The 19,298-nt window shown below is 40.3% G+C and overlaps 1 protein-coding gene across 1 annotated transcript in view; it reads left to right on the top strand.

Moving 5' to 3' along the window:
- Positions 1 to 19,298, top strand: part of radil (Ras association and DIL domains) — a 100,228-nt gene that overhangs the window by 69,605 nt on the left and 11,325 nt on the right. The window contains exons 9-11 of the mRNA XM_073060656.1: positions 3,903 to 4,140; positions 16,300 to 16,472; positions 18,684 to 18,834. Coding sequence (XP_072916757.1) covers positions 3,903 to 4,140; positions 16,300 to 16,472; positions 18,684 to 18,834 — 562 coding nt within the window. The remainder of the gene's footprint in view (positions 1 to 3,902; positions 4,141 to 16,299; positions 16,473 to 18,683; positions 18,835 to 19,298) is intronic.

Raw genomic sequence — 19,298 nt, 5'->3', positions numbered from 1 at the left:
AGCAGTCTGAACATACATGGCAGACGTGAGCTTCAGCACAATGCTAGGTGGCATTTGCTTGTGCTACAGTCAAAGCTGAGATGTTAGTTGATGGTTTGATCCCCATGTGTTAAATTGCTGCTGATCCCCAATTCAATGATGGAAAATTTGGACTCCAGGTTGCATCCAAAATTTTAACTAGCATTGGAGCTGGATTCCCCTGTCTGTGGATGCTATCAAATATGTCTGCCAATGCACCTGGTGCCTCATTTGTTGGCTGACCTAATGTAGTCCTCTGCTGTGTTTGCATGCAACTTTATCCTCTGAGCTGTTGATATCAAGGCTAACACTTGCCCCTGCCTTGGGTTACGCTGAATATTTTATCAAATGCAGATCCCACCTTTCACTTAACATTTTCAATAAGTAATTGGACAGCTGGCTCCAAGAACCAGATCCTGTAACTGGTGGCTTCTCTCTTCCTGCATAGCTGCCACCACCTGGCCTGATGGATGCCATTATCGTATAATGAGAAAAGTATCAATTACAAAGTTATGGTGAAGGAGAGGGGTCAATGAATAAGTGTACATTTACATTATCTGCAGCTTGCAAATTAGAAGAGAATGGGGAATGAGAGGGCAGTAGAATGGGAGTTATGAATGTATTGAATTGTCTCCATACTACCACTGCCTGGAATCCTGGTGTTCACTATCCAGTGCTATCCAATGTAGTCCTTTCCACAGAGAAAACTAATAACAAAATAAATAGTCAAACAGTGATCACAATAGACGAGTTAGAGAATTGGAATGAAGAATTGATCTAACAACCTCAATGCTTTGACTTATTTGCATTCACGAGAAGATACTTCAGCAACAAAATTCAATACAGAATAGCAAGTACCTTATTTCAGGGAGGTTGATTCACCATGGTTCTAAAATAGTGTAGCCTGCGTTAATATTTAGAGTTAATCTGCTCTTGGCCAGATTATTCTGCCCTTGGATGCTAATGGTTGGAACATTTCTGTTGAGCTCAGTATGTAAGCTGGGAAAAAATAGTTTTTCTGAATTATAGCGATTATTGTACCAATATACAATGTTAAATCATGATATTGTGCTAAATTTTCTTTATGAAACTATTTATACAGTAGCTGCTACTGAAATACATGGCAAGTCATTCTGATAAATGTTGTCTGTGAAGTATCTATCTACTCTGAAATGTTTGTATTCCAATGTACAAAAAATTTACAATTGTAGAAGAAATAATATAGAGCCCATATTTTAGAAATTACTGTTGGCAATATTGGTGGACAAATGTTCATCACATTCCACTGATATTTCTCTGCCAGTTACTCTAACACAGACATTATCCTTTATTTTATGTGGGCTGGATGCCTTCACTGCGAGCTTACCTTTTAATATTGCCTGTAGTAACTTCTAACATATTTAATGGAGTTGTGATTTATGAGATTAAAGGGGCTATATTAATGACAGATTGGCAAAAGGTTGCACTAATTAGACATGCCAGTTGAAAATATCTTTATTTGGTTTAAATTGCTGATTACCATAATCTGAATTTCTTGGAGATGTTAAAACACATAGCTGCAGGTCAACAATCAAGCATCGATTGCACATAACTATCAACCAGCAGTTTACATTGAGCACTCTGCACTCACTTCTATGGTGGTGCAGAATGTTCTGGATGATGATAGATTCAGAGACATCCCCAGAAAAAGTAAATGAGTTCATGAAATCTTGGACACAGCACTGAGGTCTGGCACATCCTGAGGAGAAGGTACATCTTGTAACTCCAGGCCAGGAGTTCACCTCCTATTTTATCTCCCATATATTGAATGATAAAATTTGAAGTTGATGGTGGCACTGTTGCTGAGGTTTTTCTGCATTGACAGCAGATGGTATTTTGTCACCAGAGGCCGTGGTTTTTCCCACAACTGATATCTTGAAAAGATCTCTATGACACTTAGATTGATAAGAGAAAGGTCAAAGTAGGTTTAATCCCTTGTATTGATTTGCTAACTACCTGCTAATCTGGTGGTTGTGTTTGAGGATTTGACAAATAGTGGTGCTGTGAAACCACTTTTGGTGGCAGACATTATAGTCTCCAGAGAGTATTCTGCACCCTTGATACGTTGAGGTGTTCCATGTGTTGTTCAGCATGTTGGAATTCTGATTTATCAACTGAATTTTAACAGTAGTGGTTAACAAGAGGAGATATTTACCCACACTTCACCTGATGCATGAGACAATGGAGTCTGGAATCAATGTTGAAAACCTCAGTCTACTCCCTCCTACCTGCACATCCACATAGGTGGGGGGGGGGGGGGTTCTGTCCTCTCAGTGCATCAGGACATGTCCCAGAGCAGTGATGGAGCAGTGATATAATACAAGACCATAAGGTATAAGAGCAGAATTAGGCCATTTGGCCCATCGAGTCTGCTCTGCCCTTTCATCATTGCCTCTCCAATTTTCCTCTCAGCCTCAATATTGGAAGCAACAACATATCCCACACAATAGCCCCTAGCACTATCTTACAAACATCACTTACAGGGGGACTAATCCATTTGTCATCACGAATTGGACAGCCACCAAGCCACTGATCACAAGCTAAAAGCAAATCAGTGAAGGTGATGCTCATATAGATTCCTCCTACTCATATCTAATTGGCGGTTCCATAGGTTTGAACATGTACCGCCTCATTGTGTGAGCACTGATAGTGCATAGGATCTTCATTTGTATTTCAGAAAGATGGCACACACTTTGACATAATTATCAAAGAAGGCTCTCTTTGTTTTTCCCTACTATCTCCCTCTTTTTCTCATTTTCCTCCTCTTCCTGTTTGTTCCTTCTCTCACATCCTTTTCTCACTGTTGTTTGGTAGCCAATAGTTATTTAATCATTAAAACAGCATCTTGCAGAAAAATGTTGTCATTCAAGTTATTTTCTACAGTTTGTTGGAATACAGGTGTCCCCCTCACCTTTACAAAGGTAGAGCATTCCTATAAAACCTTTCTTAAACCAAAATGGCATAAAAGCGAAGAACCATTAATTTATATGGGAAAAATTTTTGTAAAAGCGAAAATCCACTTTGTAATGCAAAAACAGGTTACTAATGTAGGGCTTTTGTAAAAGTGAAGTGGCGTAAAGCGAACATTCGTAAAGCCGGGGACACCTTTACGTAAAAATTAAGGGCCATTCAGAGCCTCAGGCAGTCAGGCATGGCCTGGTGCTAGCTCTGAGTTGTGACTGCAACAGATGATAACAGCGATGGCTTCCCTTGTGGAAAAAGAGCCACTCAGATCTCCTTCCCCAATGAAGTATAAGTGGTTCTCTCTGAAGACCTGACATGTGCATGGTCTCTTTCACAGAGCTGCTCTCCACTTGATTAATCTTGACCCAGTTTTTCCCATCCCTATGTTCTTGTTCATCAGTATGATACAAATACAGCCCTGCAAAATCTTCCACAGCATGCATTTGGTGTGTCTTCAAGGGAGACAGAAGGAAGCAGCATCAGCCTGATAATCCCTGAAGTTAGAGTTAACAGTTATGTCAGTTAATAAACCAAAAAAAGAAGATAATGAGCTTTTCAAAATGACAAGTAGCAACGAATTTGCATAATCCCTTTAAATAGCTCCACTGAAGAGACCTTCCTACTTAGTAACACCATATAGCAAAGTACATCAGGCGGTGAGGCACTGGGTGTGTTACAGATAACATAACAGTCTAATTTATTTTAGCCAACCTTTAATATGTTTATGTCAAGAAATTAAAGAAAAGCTATTATGATAGCATAGAATGGTACTGTACATGTTCACTGCTATCATGAATGCCAAGCGATATGGTGTGGCAGTTTAAAATCTTTCATATGGAGTACATAGGCATTAAACTGACACCGTTTTGTTTTCTTTGCAGTCGCTGTATGTTACACTTCCTATCTTCTTGGATTGCAATCCCTTTCAGACTGAGAGGAGACATTCCTGGACAAATTCTTCTCCCATCCCAGAACCAGTGCACAGCATCGTGCAGATATATAAGATGACACTAGACCTCCTCCATCAGTATGAGATTCACCCAGAAATTGCAACACAAATGTTTGCTTACCTTTTCTTTTTCTCCAATGCCTCTCTCTTCAACCTGCTGATGGATAGGGGTAAGTTTAACGAAGTTTAGGATACTTTTACAAAGAATTACATGGGATTTCACAGCAAAGAAACGGGCCTTTAACACAATGCCTGTGTTGGTATTTATGCTCTTAGTAGTTTCCTGTTGTTTTACTTCCTCTCCACATATGAACATGTCCTTTTATTCCTTTTTCCCTCAAACATACCTGGCTTCTCATTCACTTCAACTGTTCTATGTGATGACAAGCTTCACTTTCTCACCATTCTTTGAATAAAAACGTATTTCCTGAATTGGTTATTAAACTTATTAGTGGCTATCTGATATTAATACCTGATATATCTGATGTGTATAAGATGATGAGAGGCATTGATCGTGTGTATAGCCTTTTTCCCGGGGCTGAAATGGCTAACACGCGAGGGCACAGTTTTAAGGTGCTTGGAAGCAGGTGCAGAGGAGATGTCAGGGGTAAGTTTTTTTTACGCAGAGAGTGGTGAGTGCGTGGAATGGGCTACCAGCGATGGTTGTGGAGGTGGATACGATAGGGTCTTTTAAGAGACTCCTGGATAGGTACATGGAGCTTAGAAAAATAGAGAGCTATGGATAAAGTCTAGGAAATTTCTGAAGTACATGTTCGGCACAGCATTGTGGGCCAAGGGCCTGTATTGTGCTGTAGGCTTTCTATGTTCTATCTCCTGATTTTAATTGCTGCATAAGTGTAAATATCTCTGTATCTTCCATTTTGAGCACTTTCGTATTTTTTAAGATCTATATCAAGTCGTCCTGCATTTCTAGAGAAAAGAACTCCAGTGTGTTCTTCCTCTCAATGTTTGTGATGCTGGATTGTTTTTGATGGCCAGAATATTTTTTAAAATAAAAAAAAATAGGAAATGAATGTAGGGTTATTACAGAAAATAAGGTGGCTGTTTGAACTATCAAGTCCATTCTGGCTCTGAGACAACTACCAATTAGTTCCATTCTTCACTCTATCCCTGTGGTCTTGCATGGTCTTCAGGCTATAAGGTCATGGCAAAGACTGTACTAAGCAATACTGAGCGGGTCATTGGTGAGTATGTACATTGATCACACTGCTGATGAAGCTTTCCATCACCTTGCTAATGATTAAGAATAGACTGATAAAACAGTAATTACCTGAATCATCTTCATCCTTTTTATGCAGTGCAACTGGGATGTTGTCTGCTCCCATAGCTTTTGTTGTATCCAGTGCATGCAATTGTTTCTTGGTGTTGTGTGGAATTAATTGAACTGGTTGAAGACTGCTTTTACTGATGGAGGAAATCTGAGGAGAAAAGCAAGGTAGTCATCTACTCAGGATCTCTGGTTGAACATGGCTGGGTATACCCCCAACCTCGCCTTTAGTACTTGCATGTTAGAACAGTGGGGTACTCTATCTGTTACATGGCTGCTTTACTTTTTAGCAAGTATTTCATCTCATGTTGCTACTTCACAAGTTTGACAACTTATATTTTATTAATTGCTTTGTCTTCACCATTTTCAGCTAGATTTCCAATATTCATTATCCCCTGACAAAATAATTATGGATAGATAAGTCATACCATTTGATAATATAATGCTGACTTTGTTACGTTCCCAGTAACCGGGTGACTTACCAGCAAAGATAGAGAGGTCCGCTGAAGTCTGATGGTACTATTTTCAAACGTTTTTATTTATAAAGTGGCACAAACGTATGGTTAATACAAAACATTCAGATCATATACATCGTCAAAACTCAATCTAAAGCACAGGTATAGTAATAATCAATCAGAAATAAGCTCCATTGTTGTCTAGGGGAATACTGAGTCCAATGGAATATAAAAGTCACTCATAAATCTGCAGGCTTTTCCGTTTGGGAACTGCTGGCATTTCACGTGTTGGAGAGAGAGAGTGGTGAGAAAGAAGGAACACTTGCCCGTCGTCTTTACGAAGACGATCCCGGTTATTAGTTAAAACGGTTTTCCTTTGATTTCAGCCACAGACTTCCGATCCGGAATCTAATGCACGTGGCTTCCTTCAAAATGGCTTCCCGCTCCGACGGGAAGCGCTATCGTGTCTTCTTCGTGTGTCTCCTTGGTGCGTCTGAGGCCCCGCCTCGGCAGCCCACCTTTTATCTGGACTGGCAGGGTTGTAGATGTCAATCAGGGTGGGGGTGAGGCAATCTTTCCCCCATCACCCAGCCCACGTTGCCCTGAGGGTTTGCACATAGTCCAGTCCCTTATTCCACAAAGGTGTCTCCCAAGACAATGGCCATGTCCTTGGCTTTTGTCTGGCTGAGAGGCCAGCCCACATTCCAAATCGTAAGGCTGCTCTCTCTCTCTTGCGATTCTCACAAAGGAGGGGGCTGGGGTCATAACAACTTAAAGCTGAAGGGCAAGGATAAGAATTACTTTAAGACTCAAGCTGATGCAAGTTGGTATGTTTTATATTAACATAAAGTCATGTTTTCCCCATAGATCAGTAATGAATCATGCCAATTTGCCAGGGTAGAGAAATATTTTTAAATTATTTCCAATCATTTCATTCTTTTGCCAGCGATGTTACTATGATAAACCCTGCTGCATGGAATGATACAGTAGTGATTAGGCTCATTAATAGAGAGATTTTATTGTAACTTTAGCCCCTGGCCTTTTACTAAATGCTATCTTGACGTTAAATTTAATGCACAGCTCTTTTCCATCATTTGCTTTCTGTAATAGTTGTCAAAAACAAAAATGAGCTGATTTTGATGGGGCCCCTAATCATATCCTAATATTCCTCTTTTTCCTTTGGTATGTTCTTATGGCTGAGATATTTATCTCATGTCAGTTAAATACACATTTTTCACATCACTGTAACATGATACGTTCAGAAAAAAGAATTAAAGTTAAGTTTGGAAACAAAAGGTTCCACATGGTAGGCTTATTCAGAAAGTCAGCAGGCATGGGATCCAGGGAAGTTTGGCCAGGTGGATTCAGAATTGGCTTGCCTGCAGAAAGCAGAGGGTCACGGTGGAGGGAGTACATTCGGATTGGAGAGTTGTGACTAGTGGTGTCCCACAAGGATTGATTCTAGGACCTCTACTTTACGTGATTTTTATTAACGACCTGGATGTGGGGGTAGAAGGATGGGTTGGCAAGTTTGCAGATGACACAAAAGTTGTTGGTGTTGTGGATAGTGTAGAGGATTGTCAAAGATTGCAGAGAGACATTGATAGGATGCAGAAGTGGACTGAGAAGTGGCAGATGGAGTTCAACCCAGAGAAGTGTGAGGTGGTACACTTAGGAAGGACAAACTCCAAGGCAGAGTACAAAGTAAATGGCAGGATACGTGGTAGTGTGGAGGAGCAGTGCAATCTGGGAGTGCATGTCCACAGATCCCTGAAAGTTGCCTCACAGGTAGATAGGGTAGTTAAGAAAACTTATGGGGTGTTAGCTTTCACAAGTCAAGGGATAGAGTTTAAGAGTTGTGAGGTAATGATGCAGCTCTGTAAAACTCTGGTTAGGCCACACTTAGAGTACTGTTTCCAGTTCTGGTCGCCTCACTATAGGAAGGATGTGGAAGCATTGGAAAGGGTACAGAGGAGATTTACCAGGATGCTACCTGGTTTAGAGAGTATGGATTATGATCAGAGATTGAGGGAGCTAGGGCTTTACTCTCTGGAGAGAAGGAGGACGAGAGGAGACATGATAGAGGTGTACAAGATATTAAGAGGAATAGATAGAGTGGACAGCCAGCACCTCTTCCCCAGGGCACCACTGCTCAGTACAAGAGACATGGCTTTAAGGTAAGGGCTGGGAAGTTCAAGGGGGATATTAGAGGAAGGTTTTTCACTCAGAGAGTGGTTGGTGTGTGGAATGCACTGCCTGAGTCAGTGGTGGAGGCAGATACATTAGTGAAATTTAAGAGACTACTAGACAGGTATATGGAGGAATTTAAGGTGGGGGGTTATATGGGAGGCAGGGTTTAAGGGTCAGCACAACATTGTGGGCCGAAGGGCCTGTACCGTGCGGTACTATTCTATGTTCAATGTCTGTGTAACTGAAGTGTATGTTTTTCAGGTAAATCTTTTATCCGTTGTATAATTTATGCACCTGGTGACTCCTTCATGAAGCCTAGAACCATAGGTTTCACAGCATTTTTTTTAGTTTTGTGGAAGTTATTATGATTAAAACACGAGTCAACGTGATGGGAAGACTTTAATAATGCAGATGTTATATGCTTATTATTGAGAGACCTTGCTTGTTGAAATTAAACCATTGTCAATCTATCTATGGTATCGGAGTGCAGAACAGGCAGCAGCACATCATATGGTTCCAGAATCAAACTGTACATTGCAGTTTTTGTGCTTCTAAATGGTCATGGATACGTTGAAAAGTATAAATTTTAACACTGCACACAGAGTGAAGGGAAATGACGCAGCATTTATAAAAGTTATAAAAGGATACACATGAGAAAATATATTTGCACTGTCTAGGTGCCAATAATAAAGTATTCCTTCTAGTGGCTAACAAAAATCTGTATAAATGCAAATTCTGCTCTTATTATTCAGGTTTCTACTTCACAGAATGAAAAATGTTTACAGAATTTAAGGATGTTGTTCATCTCTATGCAAGAGTGAGCCATTTAAACCTACTCTCTGATCATCTACCTGTAGCCCTGCAAATTCCTCTTTTCAGCATCTTTTTGAATGCTACATTTCATTTTGCCTTACTTATTACCCTAACAGTGCTTTCCAGACCCTAACCCATCACTGCATTTAAAACAAAATTCCTCATGTTGTACTTGATTCTTTTCCCAATCACATTTGTTCTATGTCCTCTACTTCTTGATCCTCTGCCAACAGGAACAGTTTTTTTGTCAGTCTATTGCCATGATTTATATGCCTTTGTCATATTTCTCACAACCTAGGAGTTAAATCTAGAGATTCAGTCTATCTTTAGCCCTGGAATGAAGATCTCCAAAGTTCTGCATTTTTCATAATCTTTGTCATCCAGTTGTTAACACAAAATATTTGTTTTATAAACATCCATCATGGCTGCTTTGCTCATGTACAGTACTTTATGCCTCTATCTTAAAGACCAGGATCTCAAATACTTTTATCCTCCCAGTGAACTGTTTGCATAAAACCCTAGAAGTCTCTCTGTTCTTCTCTTCCTTTTAGAAGTGTGCTTCTCAATGTTCCTATCAAATATAGTACTTCACATTTCTTGGCATTAAATTTCATCTGCCACATATCTGACTATTCCAATATCCCTGAAGTTTGTTACACTCTCCTCACAGTCCATTTTGTCTTTAAATGTCCTGTCAACTGCAGATCTGAAAAATGTTCTCAGTGATTCAGTTCACACATGGTAGTGTATTTTAACTGTGCCACAGAACATAAAAATCTTGCTTGTCTTTTTTCTCTATTCGCCAAGCAGTGTGTCAGGAAGTATTTCTGGATTACCAAAATCTTGCCTGTAAACTTTGGCAGTCTTGGCCTTGGCTAATAAAGTTTTTGAGAGCTCAGTGTTGGGAAATGTTCTAGAAAGAATAAACAGAGGCAGAATTAACATTAACATGGACATTTGTACAAACTTTGTAGATCAATTAGAGAAAGCCAGCAAGGAATCGTTAAAAGAAAATAAAAATAATTTTATAAATCTGGAAACATTCAGCAGGTCAGGCAGCATCTGTTAAAAGAGAAATGGAGATGTTGTTTGAGGTCAAAGTAGTCCACGTTACAGATTTCCAGAGACTGCAATCATTTGATTTTTCAGTTGTTAAAGGCAAAGTATACCTAACTAATTTATCGTTTTAGCAACAGTGAGAATTACTAAAGAAAATATGATAGCTGTGACATGTTTTTTTACTTAAAACTATGAACGATATGATTTAGCACCGTGTGGATTTCCTCTGGGTGTTCCAGTTTTCTTCCACCTCTTAAAATTATGTTGGTAAGTTAATTGGCTGCTGTACATCACCCCTAGTGTAAATGGTGCAAGGAGAATTGGGCGAGTTAATATATATGTGGGGGAAAATAGGTTGCAGGAAAATGCCAGGGAACAGGATATGAAAGCCAACACAGACTTGATGGGCTGAATAACCCCTATAACATAAGGGATTATGATGATTTCAGAGCTGAAAAGATTAATAAAATATTTAGTTTTTAATTTGCGTTATTTTCTCATTTGTCCAGGTGGTTTAATTGATAATTGGACTGCATAATATAGATCAAGCTACACTAAGGAAGTTGCAGATCTGATATCTACTGTGCATTGGTTCAGTATTTCTTAATTAATCATATTGATCATTCTTTGACTATTAGCTTTAGTATTTCCTGAGCAGGAGGATAGATAGATCTAGGAAAGCAAAAAATATTGGCAGATGTTGTGGTCTTTGTAAAGACCCTTTGACTTTTGCTTGGAAATAATGCATGGCTATTGTTGAAGACCGAATCAGAATAAATTATGATAGCTTATATAATCCAGATCCCTTCCTGATATGCTATGCATACTTACCTTAATAAATAGCAAGGTGTTCCTTGCACTTGTGGAACATTTTACTGAAACAGTCAATAAACAGATTCTTGACTGGTCAGGGCATGAAGGGATACAGCGAGAAGGCAGGTGATTAGAGCTGACAGGAAAATTGAATCAGCCATGATGAAATGGGGGAGCAGACTTGATGGGCAAATTACTCTCTTGGAATCTCATGATAGTGTTGTCCAGGATACTGCACCCAGAGCCTTAACAGGAATAAAGTGATGTCCAGCAGAGTCAGTAAAATAGGCAAAAAGCAGCACTCAGGTTTGCAGATATGGTGGGCTGGGTGCAATCTGGAAGAGGGAGCCTTGGCGCAGGCTCAAATGGGCCCATTTGGCAAAAGGCGACAACACAAAAGCAAAGGAAAGCTATGGTGGTGGAGGAAGTACAGTGACAGGAAGAGCAGATGAGGTATGCAAGAGCGGTGTCTCAGGCAAAAAAGGGACGGTGGACAAGATGGGAAAATATTGAGAAAAAATTCAGCTCGAAAGACTTGTGGAAAAAGAAGAAAGATTAGCTTCTTTATAAGAACCATTTATGATGTTCTCCCAACACCCAAAAATCTGAACCAGTGGCTCGGTGAAGACCCAGCTTGTCCACTCTGTGGAAGAACAGCAAACCTCAAGCACATCCTCTCATCTTGCAAAGTAAGCCTCACTCAAGGAAGATGCACATGGAGGCACAACCAAATCTTCAGACGTTTGGCATCCATTGTGGAAAAGCAAAGGCTGAATAACAACTCTAAGCCTCACATGACTGGAAGAACCACCATCCCCGTTGTCCAGCAAGGACAGACAGTGCCACCCTCAGTGACACGGTTGTCTGCTCGTGACTCAAACATAGCTGTCGACCTTGACAAAATGCTTATATCTCCCTTGGAGATGAGCACTACCACCCTCAGACCAGATTTTGTCTTGTGGTCCAGCAGTCTGAAGGCTGTAGTAATCTCAGAGCTCACAGTACCCTGGGAAGATGCAGTCTATGAGGTGTATGAGCAGAAACATGTAAGATACACTGAGCTGGCCACGGATGCTTAGCAGTGTGGATGGAATGTGCAGGTTTTCCCAGTAGAGGGTGGCTGCAGAGGGTTTGTGGCTACTTCCATGGTCAGATTGCTGAAGGGATTGGGAGTCCAAGGCCAGGGTTAGTGGGAAGCTATAAAAGAATTCTTGGAGGCAGCCGAGTGAAGCAGCCACTGGTTGTGGTGAACTACATATACCTGTCTGGACACGCCCCCCCCCCCCCGCTGACTGCTCCTGTGGCTCCTCCCACTGACCGTGGCTCCTCCCATGGACCCCGGTATAAAGGCGATTGGGGACACCGCCCCGGCTTCAGTCTCCAGGATGCAGTGTGGTGGTCAATTGCTACTTGTTCTTTCTTCCAGCCAATAAAAGCCTATATCTCGCCTCACGTCTCCAAGAGTTATTGATGGTGCATCACTGGTTACGGATGAAGAGGAGTGACGGCAGCTGGGCCCTAAAATGACCCATGGGTGGCCAGATTTGAATAGGGGTGCATGGGACTCCAGGCTGTACTGTTGAGCCTTCTGGAGATGTAATGAAACATCTAAGAAGAGGGGTGCCCATCTGATGACCCCTGGGAAACATCTGCCGCCCACCAAGCCCCACCTAAAGATCTCTATGCTATGACCTAAGTTAAGATCTGCTTAGCAAAGGGATTAAAACATCTAGTCCTATGAGCTTGAACTGCTCTGATATCTTATGGTCTTATATAAAAAGCAACATAGTGACAAAACTGTAATCTCCACTCCAGTTTAAAGATAAGCAAATGGAAAATATAACAGTTGCATAAGGGAAAAATATCAATATCATAAAGATGTGAGTGAGGACTTTAAAAAAATGTCATCTTGGATGTATATATTATCTAGTGAGCTATTAAAGTTAAATAGAAATTTCAAGTAAGTTACTAAAAAAAAATTGCCCAAAATGGAAACAAATTGAAAATTAAATACACCAGTGTGGTTTTAAGTATGTGGTATAGATAATGAAACCTGGCTGGTGTCTGAAGTTTTGCCCAATAACCAAGCTTGCAGAGGCAATAAACCTGTTAGTTTTCATTTTATGCCTCAATGTCAATGTGAAATTGTCTATTTCCATCCTGAATCCCTTGCAGTTCTTCTTTCAATATTTTCTTGTGAAAGGATGTTGAAGTAAAACAATCGACCAGTTCAATCTGAGAAATGCAATCTGAGAAAAGCTTGCTGGAAACTGGGAGCTAAACCAGCTTGTAAAAGCTGCAATCAGCCACTAAATGAGTCACTATAGTTTCTATCCCACTTGATATTTAACTATTTGGAGAACAGATTTAGGAAAAAGAAAAATAGCCGTAATTTATTGAGGTATTCATGAACTTGAAGATGGGTTTAAGAATGAATGAATGCTCATTTTGACTGTCAAAACATGGAGGAACCATTATCAACTCCCACAATCCCCCAATGATTCAGTGATTTCAGTCTTCAAGGCTGATGAGTGAGCATCCTTCAGGAGGGTGAACCCTCAGAAAGCACTGGCCCAGACGGGGAAACTGACCAAGTACTAAAAAACTGTGCTGATCAACTAGCTGGAGTGTTCAATACCTTTAACCTCTCACTTCAGCAGTCTGAGGTACCCACCTGCTTCAAGCAGGCTTCATTTATGCCAGTGTCTAAGAAGAGCCTGGTAACCTGCCTCAGTGACTATCGTCCAGTAGCACTTACATCCACAGTGATGAGGGGTTCTAAGAGGTTGGTGATGAAACATATCTACCCCTGCCTGAGAAGTGTCTTGGATCCATTCCAATTTACCCACCAGAGCAATAGGTCCACAGCAGATGCCATTTCATTGGCTCTTCACTCAGCCCTGGAATATCTGGACAGAAAAGATGCACACATTAGGATGTTCTTTATTGACTACAGCTCAACATTTAATAATATCATCCCCACAAAACTAATCAATAAACTTCAAGACCTTGACTTCAATACCTCCTTGTGCAATTGGATCCTCAATTTCCTCACTTGCAGACTCCAGTCAGTTCGGAGTGGCAACAACATCTCTTCCGCAATCTCTATCAGCACAGGTGGACCACAAGGCTGTGTGCTTAGCTCTCCGCTGTGCTTGTTTTACACTTATGACTGTGTGGCTAAGCACAGCTCCAATGCCATATTCAAATTTGCTGACAACACCACTGTCATAGACCAAATCAAAGGTGGTGACAAATCAGCATATAAAGAGATTGGAAATCTAGCTGAGTGGTGCCACAACAACAGCCTCTCACTCAGTGTCAGCAAGACCAAGGAGCTGATTATTCACTTCAGGAGGAGGAAGAAACCAGAGGTCCATAAGCCAGTCCTCATCTGAGGATCAGAGGTGGAGAGGGTCAGCAACATTAAATTCCTCGGTGTTATCATTTCAGAGAGCCCAGCACATAAATGCCATCACAAAGAAAGGACGGCAGTGTCTCCACTTCCTTAGGAGTTTGCGAAAATTCAGCATGAGATCGAAAACTTTGACAAACTTCTTCAGCTGTGTGGTGCAGAATTATATTGACTGGCTGCATCACAGCCTGATAGGGAAACACCAATGGCCTTGAAAGGAAATTCTTACAAGAAGTAGTGGATATGGCCCAGGCCACCACAGGTAAATCCCTCCTCACAACTGAGCATATCTACAGTGTAAAGCATCCATCACCAGGGACCACCACCGCCCAGAACTTGTTCTCTTGTTACTGCACCATCAGGAAGGTGATACAGGACCCTCAGGACTCTCATCACCAGCCTCAAGAACAGCTATTACCTGTCAACTATCGGGCTCTTGAATCGAAGGGGATAACTTTACTTGCCCTTCACTGAAATGTTCCCACAACCTATGGACTCACTTTCAAGGACGTCAACTCATGTTCTCTATTTATTATTGATTGATTTTTTTTTGTAGATGCATGCAGTTTGTTGTCTTTTGCTCATTGGTTGAATGCCCAGTTGGTGTGGTCTTTCATTGACTCTATTATGGATTTATTGAGTATGCCCACACGAAAATGAATCTCAGGGTTGTATATGGTGACAAATAAGTGCTTTGTGTTACGAACCCCATAACTGGGTATCTTACCAGCAAAGATAGGAGTATCCGTTGAAGTCTGATGATACTATTTTTAACAGTATTTATTAGTAAAAATACACAAAAATAATATCAATGCAAATATACAGATAATATACGTCATCAATACTAAACCTAAAAGTGCGGGTATAATAATAATCAATAAGAAATAAGCTCTATTGTTGTCTAGGGGATAATGAATTGTCCGATGGAAATATAAAGTTCAGTTCAGTTCATGCAGGCTGCGGTAGTTGTTGATCACTGTGTTGCAATTGTTGGAGAGGGAGAGAGAGAGAGAGTAACAGCTATTGACTTGCTGACTTTCCTTTTACAATCTTGATCCGTTGATGCGTTGTTGTTGTGGCCATTCACGTATGACCCCTCCGTCCTTTAGCTAGACCGTTCCGTGGAGGACTCGTCACCCAGGCAAGGGTGGACACACACACAAGCCCCCACTGGTCTCGTAGCGTCTCTCCTGGTGTGTCTGAGGGGTGTTGCCCCAGACACTACTTTTGTCCCCACTCACGGGGTATCAGGTGTCAATCAGGTTGGGATGATGCAACACATCAACCAGACCACTCTGGTTGCCCCCTGAGGGGTTTCAATGAATAGAACAGTACTCAATACACAATTCCTTCTCCAAGAGACAATAGCAGTAATCAGTGGTTCTGTTCCATTTTTGTTAGGAGGAGACATTCCAACTTTGTGTATCCCTGCGTTATCTCTCTCTCATTACTGACATGAGCTGTTTATCTCCCTTATTTCCTTGGTATCAGACCCAAAATAATAGCGATTTTGTGATTCTCAAAAAGGGGGGGGGGTGACTTTGCACCCTTCTGCCCATCAGAGTTGCTCCTCATTCGTAACATTTGATAATAAACTTACTTTGAACTTTCAATATGGAAAAATGCAGTTAGCCAAAAAGGAGTTCAGAAAAAGGGAATTCATAACTTCTCAGGTAATTTTCTCTTCAGATTTTCCTTGTAATAAATAGAAACATTGTTTACTTTTGCTGCAGATAAATTAGAATGTGCTGTTTCTAGCCACAAACCTTGATGTGTATGCCTCAATTGGGAAATATTGTATAATTATAGAAACATGTCTCAGACTTTTACTGTTACATCAAATAAAATACTTCTTTAGAATTTTGTAGAGCTGAAAGAGATGGTGTTATTTCTTTTACCATGACAGATTAACAATTTTAAAGATAGAAAGCCATGCTTGGTGTACAAAGTTCTCATGAGACATGTATCGACTTGCACAGTTAATATTTTTCAGACAGGTCTTAAAAATTAACAGTGTGGAAGATGTTTTGTAGGCAATAAAAGGTTACTACGTGAGGTTGGAGAAGATATGCATGGTTGACTTAATGTAATCAGATTATTATCCTACAGGTTTATCCAGTTTTATTTCCCTGCCAGAATGTTGTCACTAAGAGCAGAGTCAATAATAAATCTTCTATTTCACTGCACTGTCACCGATTAACTTGAAAAGCAGCATGTGCACAGAGTGTACAGTTAAAGTGGCAGGACTGCAGGGGTGATGGCTGATTATCTATTTATGTTTTTTTTAATTGCACAGGCTCAAGGCAACATTTTTTTCACTGGTCCAAAGGGAAACAGATGCAAGCCAGTTTCCATCTGTTGCTGGAGTGGATACAAAGTGTAGGAATGGGTAACATTGCAGATGAATTTTTCTTCAAATTCAGTAGTGCTGTAAAGCTTCTGGCTATACCAGTGTCCAATCTTATGCAGGTAATGAAATCAATTAACTTATTTACCATTTGCACCTCATTGTAATAGACCAGGGTAATAAGACCATAAGACAAAGGAGCAGAAGTCGGCCATTCGGCCCATTTTGTCTGCTCTGCCATTTTATCACGAGCTGATCAATTCACCCATTTAGTCCCACTCCCTGGCCTTCTCACCATAACTTTTGATGCCCTGGCTGCTCAGACACCTATCAATCTCTGCCTTAAATACACCCAATGACTTAATCTCCACTGCCGTCTATGGCAACAAATTCCACAGATTCACCACTCTCTGGCTAAAAGAATTTCCTTCACATCTCTGTTCTGAATGGACGCCCTTCAATCCTTAAAGTCATGCCCTCTCGTACTAGGCTCCCCCACCATGGGGAAACAACTTTGCCACATCCACTCTATCCATGCCTTTCAACATTCGAAATGTTTCTATGAGGTCCCCCCCTCATTCTTCTAAACTCCAAGGAGTACAGTCCAAGAGCGGTGATCTACAACAATTTAAGTTACTTTTTTTAATAATATGAAAGTGTAGGTAGCTGAACAACTAACTAAAAACTAAAATAAAAGACAATACAAACAAAGAAACAGAACCTATTACTTACAGCAGGCAAGTTCTATTGGTGTGATTGCATCTGGTGTATTCAGTGGGACCAAAGCAATAAAAGGTGTTTCCATTCCCCAAACTTTTGCAGCAGAGTAATATTTTACATAAAGAGGACTTTCTGTCACTAAGTTAAGTAAGAGGATGTATTCATATCGCATACAAGAGAAAATCTGTAGATACTGAAAATCTGAGCAGCACCCACAAAATGCTGGAGGAACTCAGAAAACCAGGCAGCATCTAGGAAAAGAGTACAGTCAACATTTCAGACCGAAACCCTTCAGCAGGATGTACTGGATGTATTCAGTAAGTACATTTAATGTCAGAAAAATGTATACAATATAGATCCTAAAATTCTTTTTCTTCACCAACATCCATGAAAACAGAGGAGTGCCGTAAAGAATGAATGACAGTTAAATGTTAGAACCCCCAAAGCCCCCCCGTTCCCCCCTCCCATGCATAAGCAGCAGCAAGGCAATGGCCCCCACCTCCCCCACCAGCAAAAAAGATCACTATTCATGTATAAACCTCTGCACTGTTAGTAATTAATAGGCTTTAGGAGCATTTTAAGTCCAGTGTTGCATACCTGTAAAAATTGGTCTTGTAACACTTGTTATCAGTTCTTGAAAATCTAATGAGTAAAGAGTTTTTTGATTTATCTAATAAATATGAAAGCTTTCAAATAATAGGAAAATATGGCAATATTTGAGAAAACCACAATTTTTTTCCCTGAAGCAGAGATTTAATACATGTTCAAATTACGACAGGTTTAGACAGAGTAAATGGAGGGAAACATTCTCATTAAGAGTGGTAAACGACATGGCTTTAGAGTTATTGGCAAAACATCCAGACAATATATGAGAAAACTATTTTACTTAAACAAGAGGATACACACACCCCCCATTGTCAAAAAGAGTCTGTACATATTCCCCGTGACCCTGTGGGTTTCCTCCAGGTGCTCCAGTTTCCTCCCGCAGTCCAAAGACGTACCAGTTGGTAGGTTAATTGGTAATTGTAAATTGTTCTGTGATTAGGCTACGGTCAAATTGGGGATTGCTAGGCACCATGGCTCGAAGGGCCGGAATGGCCTATTCCATGCTGTATCTCAATAAATAAATGAACATTTGGAATGGAACTTTGATGGTTGTATTTTCAATTGTGTGTTTCAAAAGGGTCTTTAATAAATGTTTGAAAGCATTAATTACACTGTGAGGAACGAACAGGGTAATGGGAATTACTGGATTACTCTACAAAGAACTAGGAAAGAGTTGACGTGCCATAGTGTCTCCAGTGATAACTACCCTGTGATTCTAGGGAAAGAATCAGCATTTTCTTGCACTGAGGTACTAGTTATCCATGATTTAGTTTACACTTTTTGCTAAATATGGCCTAACTCTGAGATGTACATTCTGATACATCCAGGCCTCTAAAGATTTCCCCAAATGCAACTTATGGAATAAAAATAATAGTGATGCAAAGATGTCAGGAGATATTGTAATAATTACTATCAATATAGTAACTATTGTACTATCCAAAACACACACGCTGTGTTCAACATCATTCTCTCTGTGTTGATTTATACTTTGTCATATTTTGTTACAGTGTAACTGGAGTTGCCTCAGGAGAGAATTCCCAGCTTTAAACCCATCCCAGCTTCTTCACATACTTACACACTACCATGCGGCAGCTGGAGTGGACCATATAGCAGCATGGCAGCCAAGTACTGAGGAGAGGGAAAAAATGTACAAAACAGGTAAGTTGTAGCAGTGAAGCAAAAATTGTGCTAATAAATTTTAAAATAAATATTTCAGTGATTTTTTTTTTATAACAATAAAAATGGAAAATACCAAAATAGTTGTCTTTGCCACCATTCAAGATTCTAGTTTGGTTCCATTGAAAGGAATGGATGTCTGCAAAGAAATTTTAAAACCTATGAAACTAATACATTTATATTGTTTTTGGAAATCATAATGGTCCATAAATATATTAGCCATTGTTTGTTTAATGATGCAAGCAATCTGACAAGCTCTTTGTGAATTTAGTCTGCAGGCTGGATCATTTGTTTCCTAGGCAGCAAGTTTGCTGCAACGAGTATTCCAGTGGTTTTCCTAGCCAAGAATTGTCTGTCCTAAGTCTGCTAAACTGGGAGCATGTTTGGAATGTTGATCTTTTGCTCCCACTAGCCCATAAAAGTATGAAATAAAATGATGCTCGTTA

Source organism: Hemitrygon akajei, chromosome 11 (genome assembly GCF_048418815.1).
Source record: "Hemitrygon akajei chromosome 11, sHemAka1.3, whole genome shotgun sequence".
NCBI classification, from domain to species: Eukaryota; Metazoa; Chordata; class Chondrichthyes; order Myliobatiformes; family Dasyatidae; genus Hemitrygon; species Hemitrygon akajei.
Note: the sequence above shows the minus strand (reverse complement) of the source record. Positions and strands in the feature narration are given on the sequence as shown.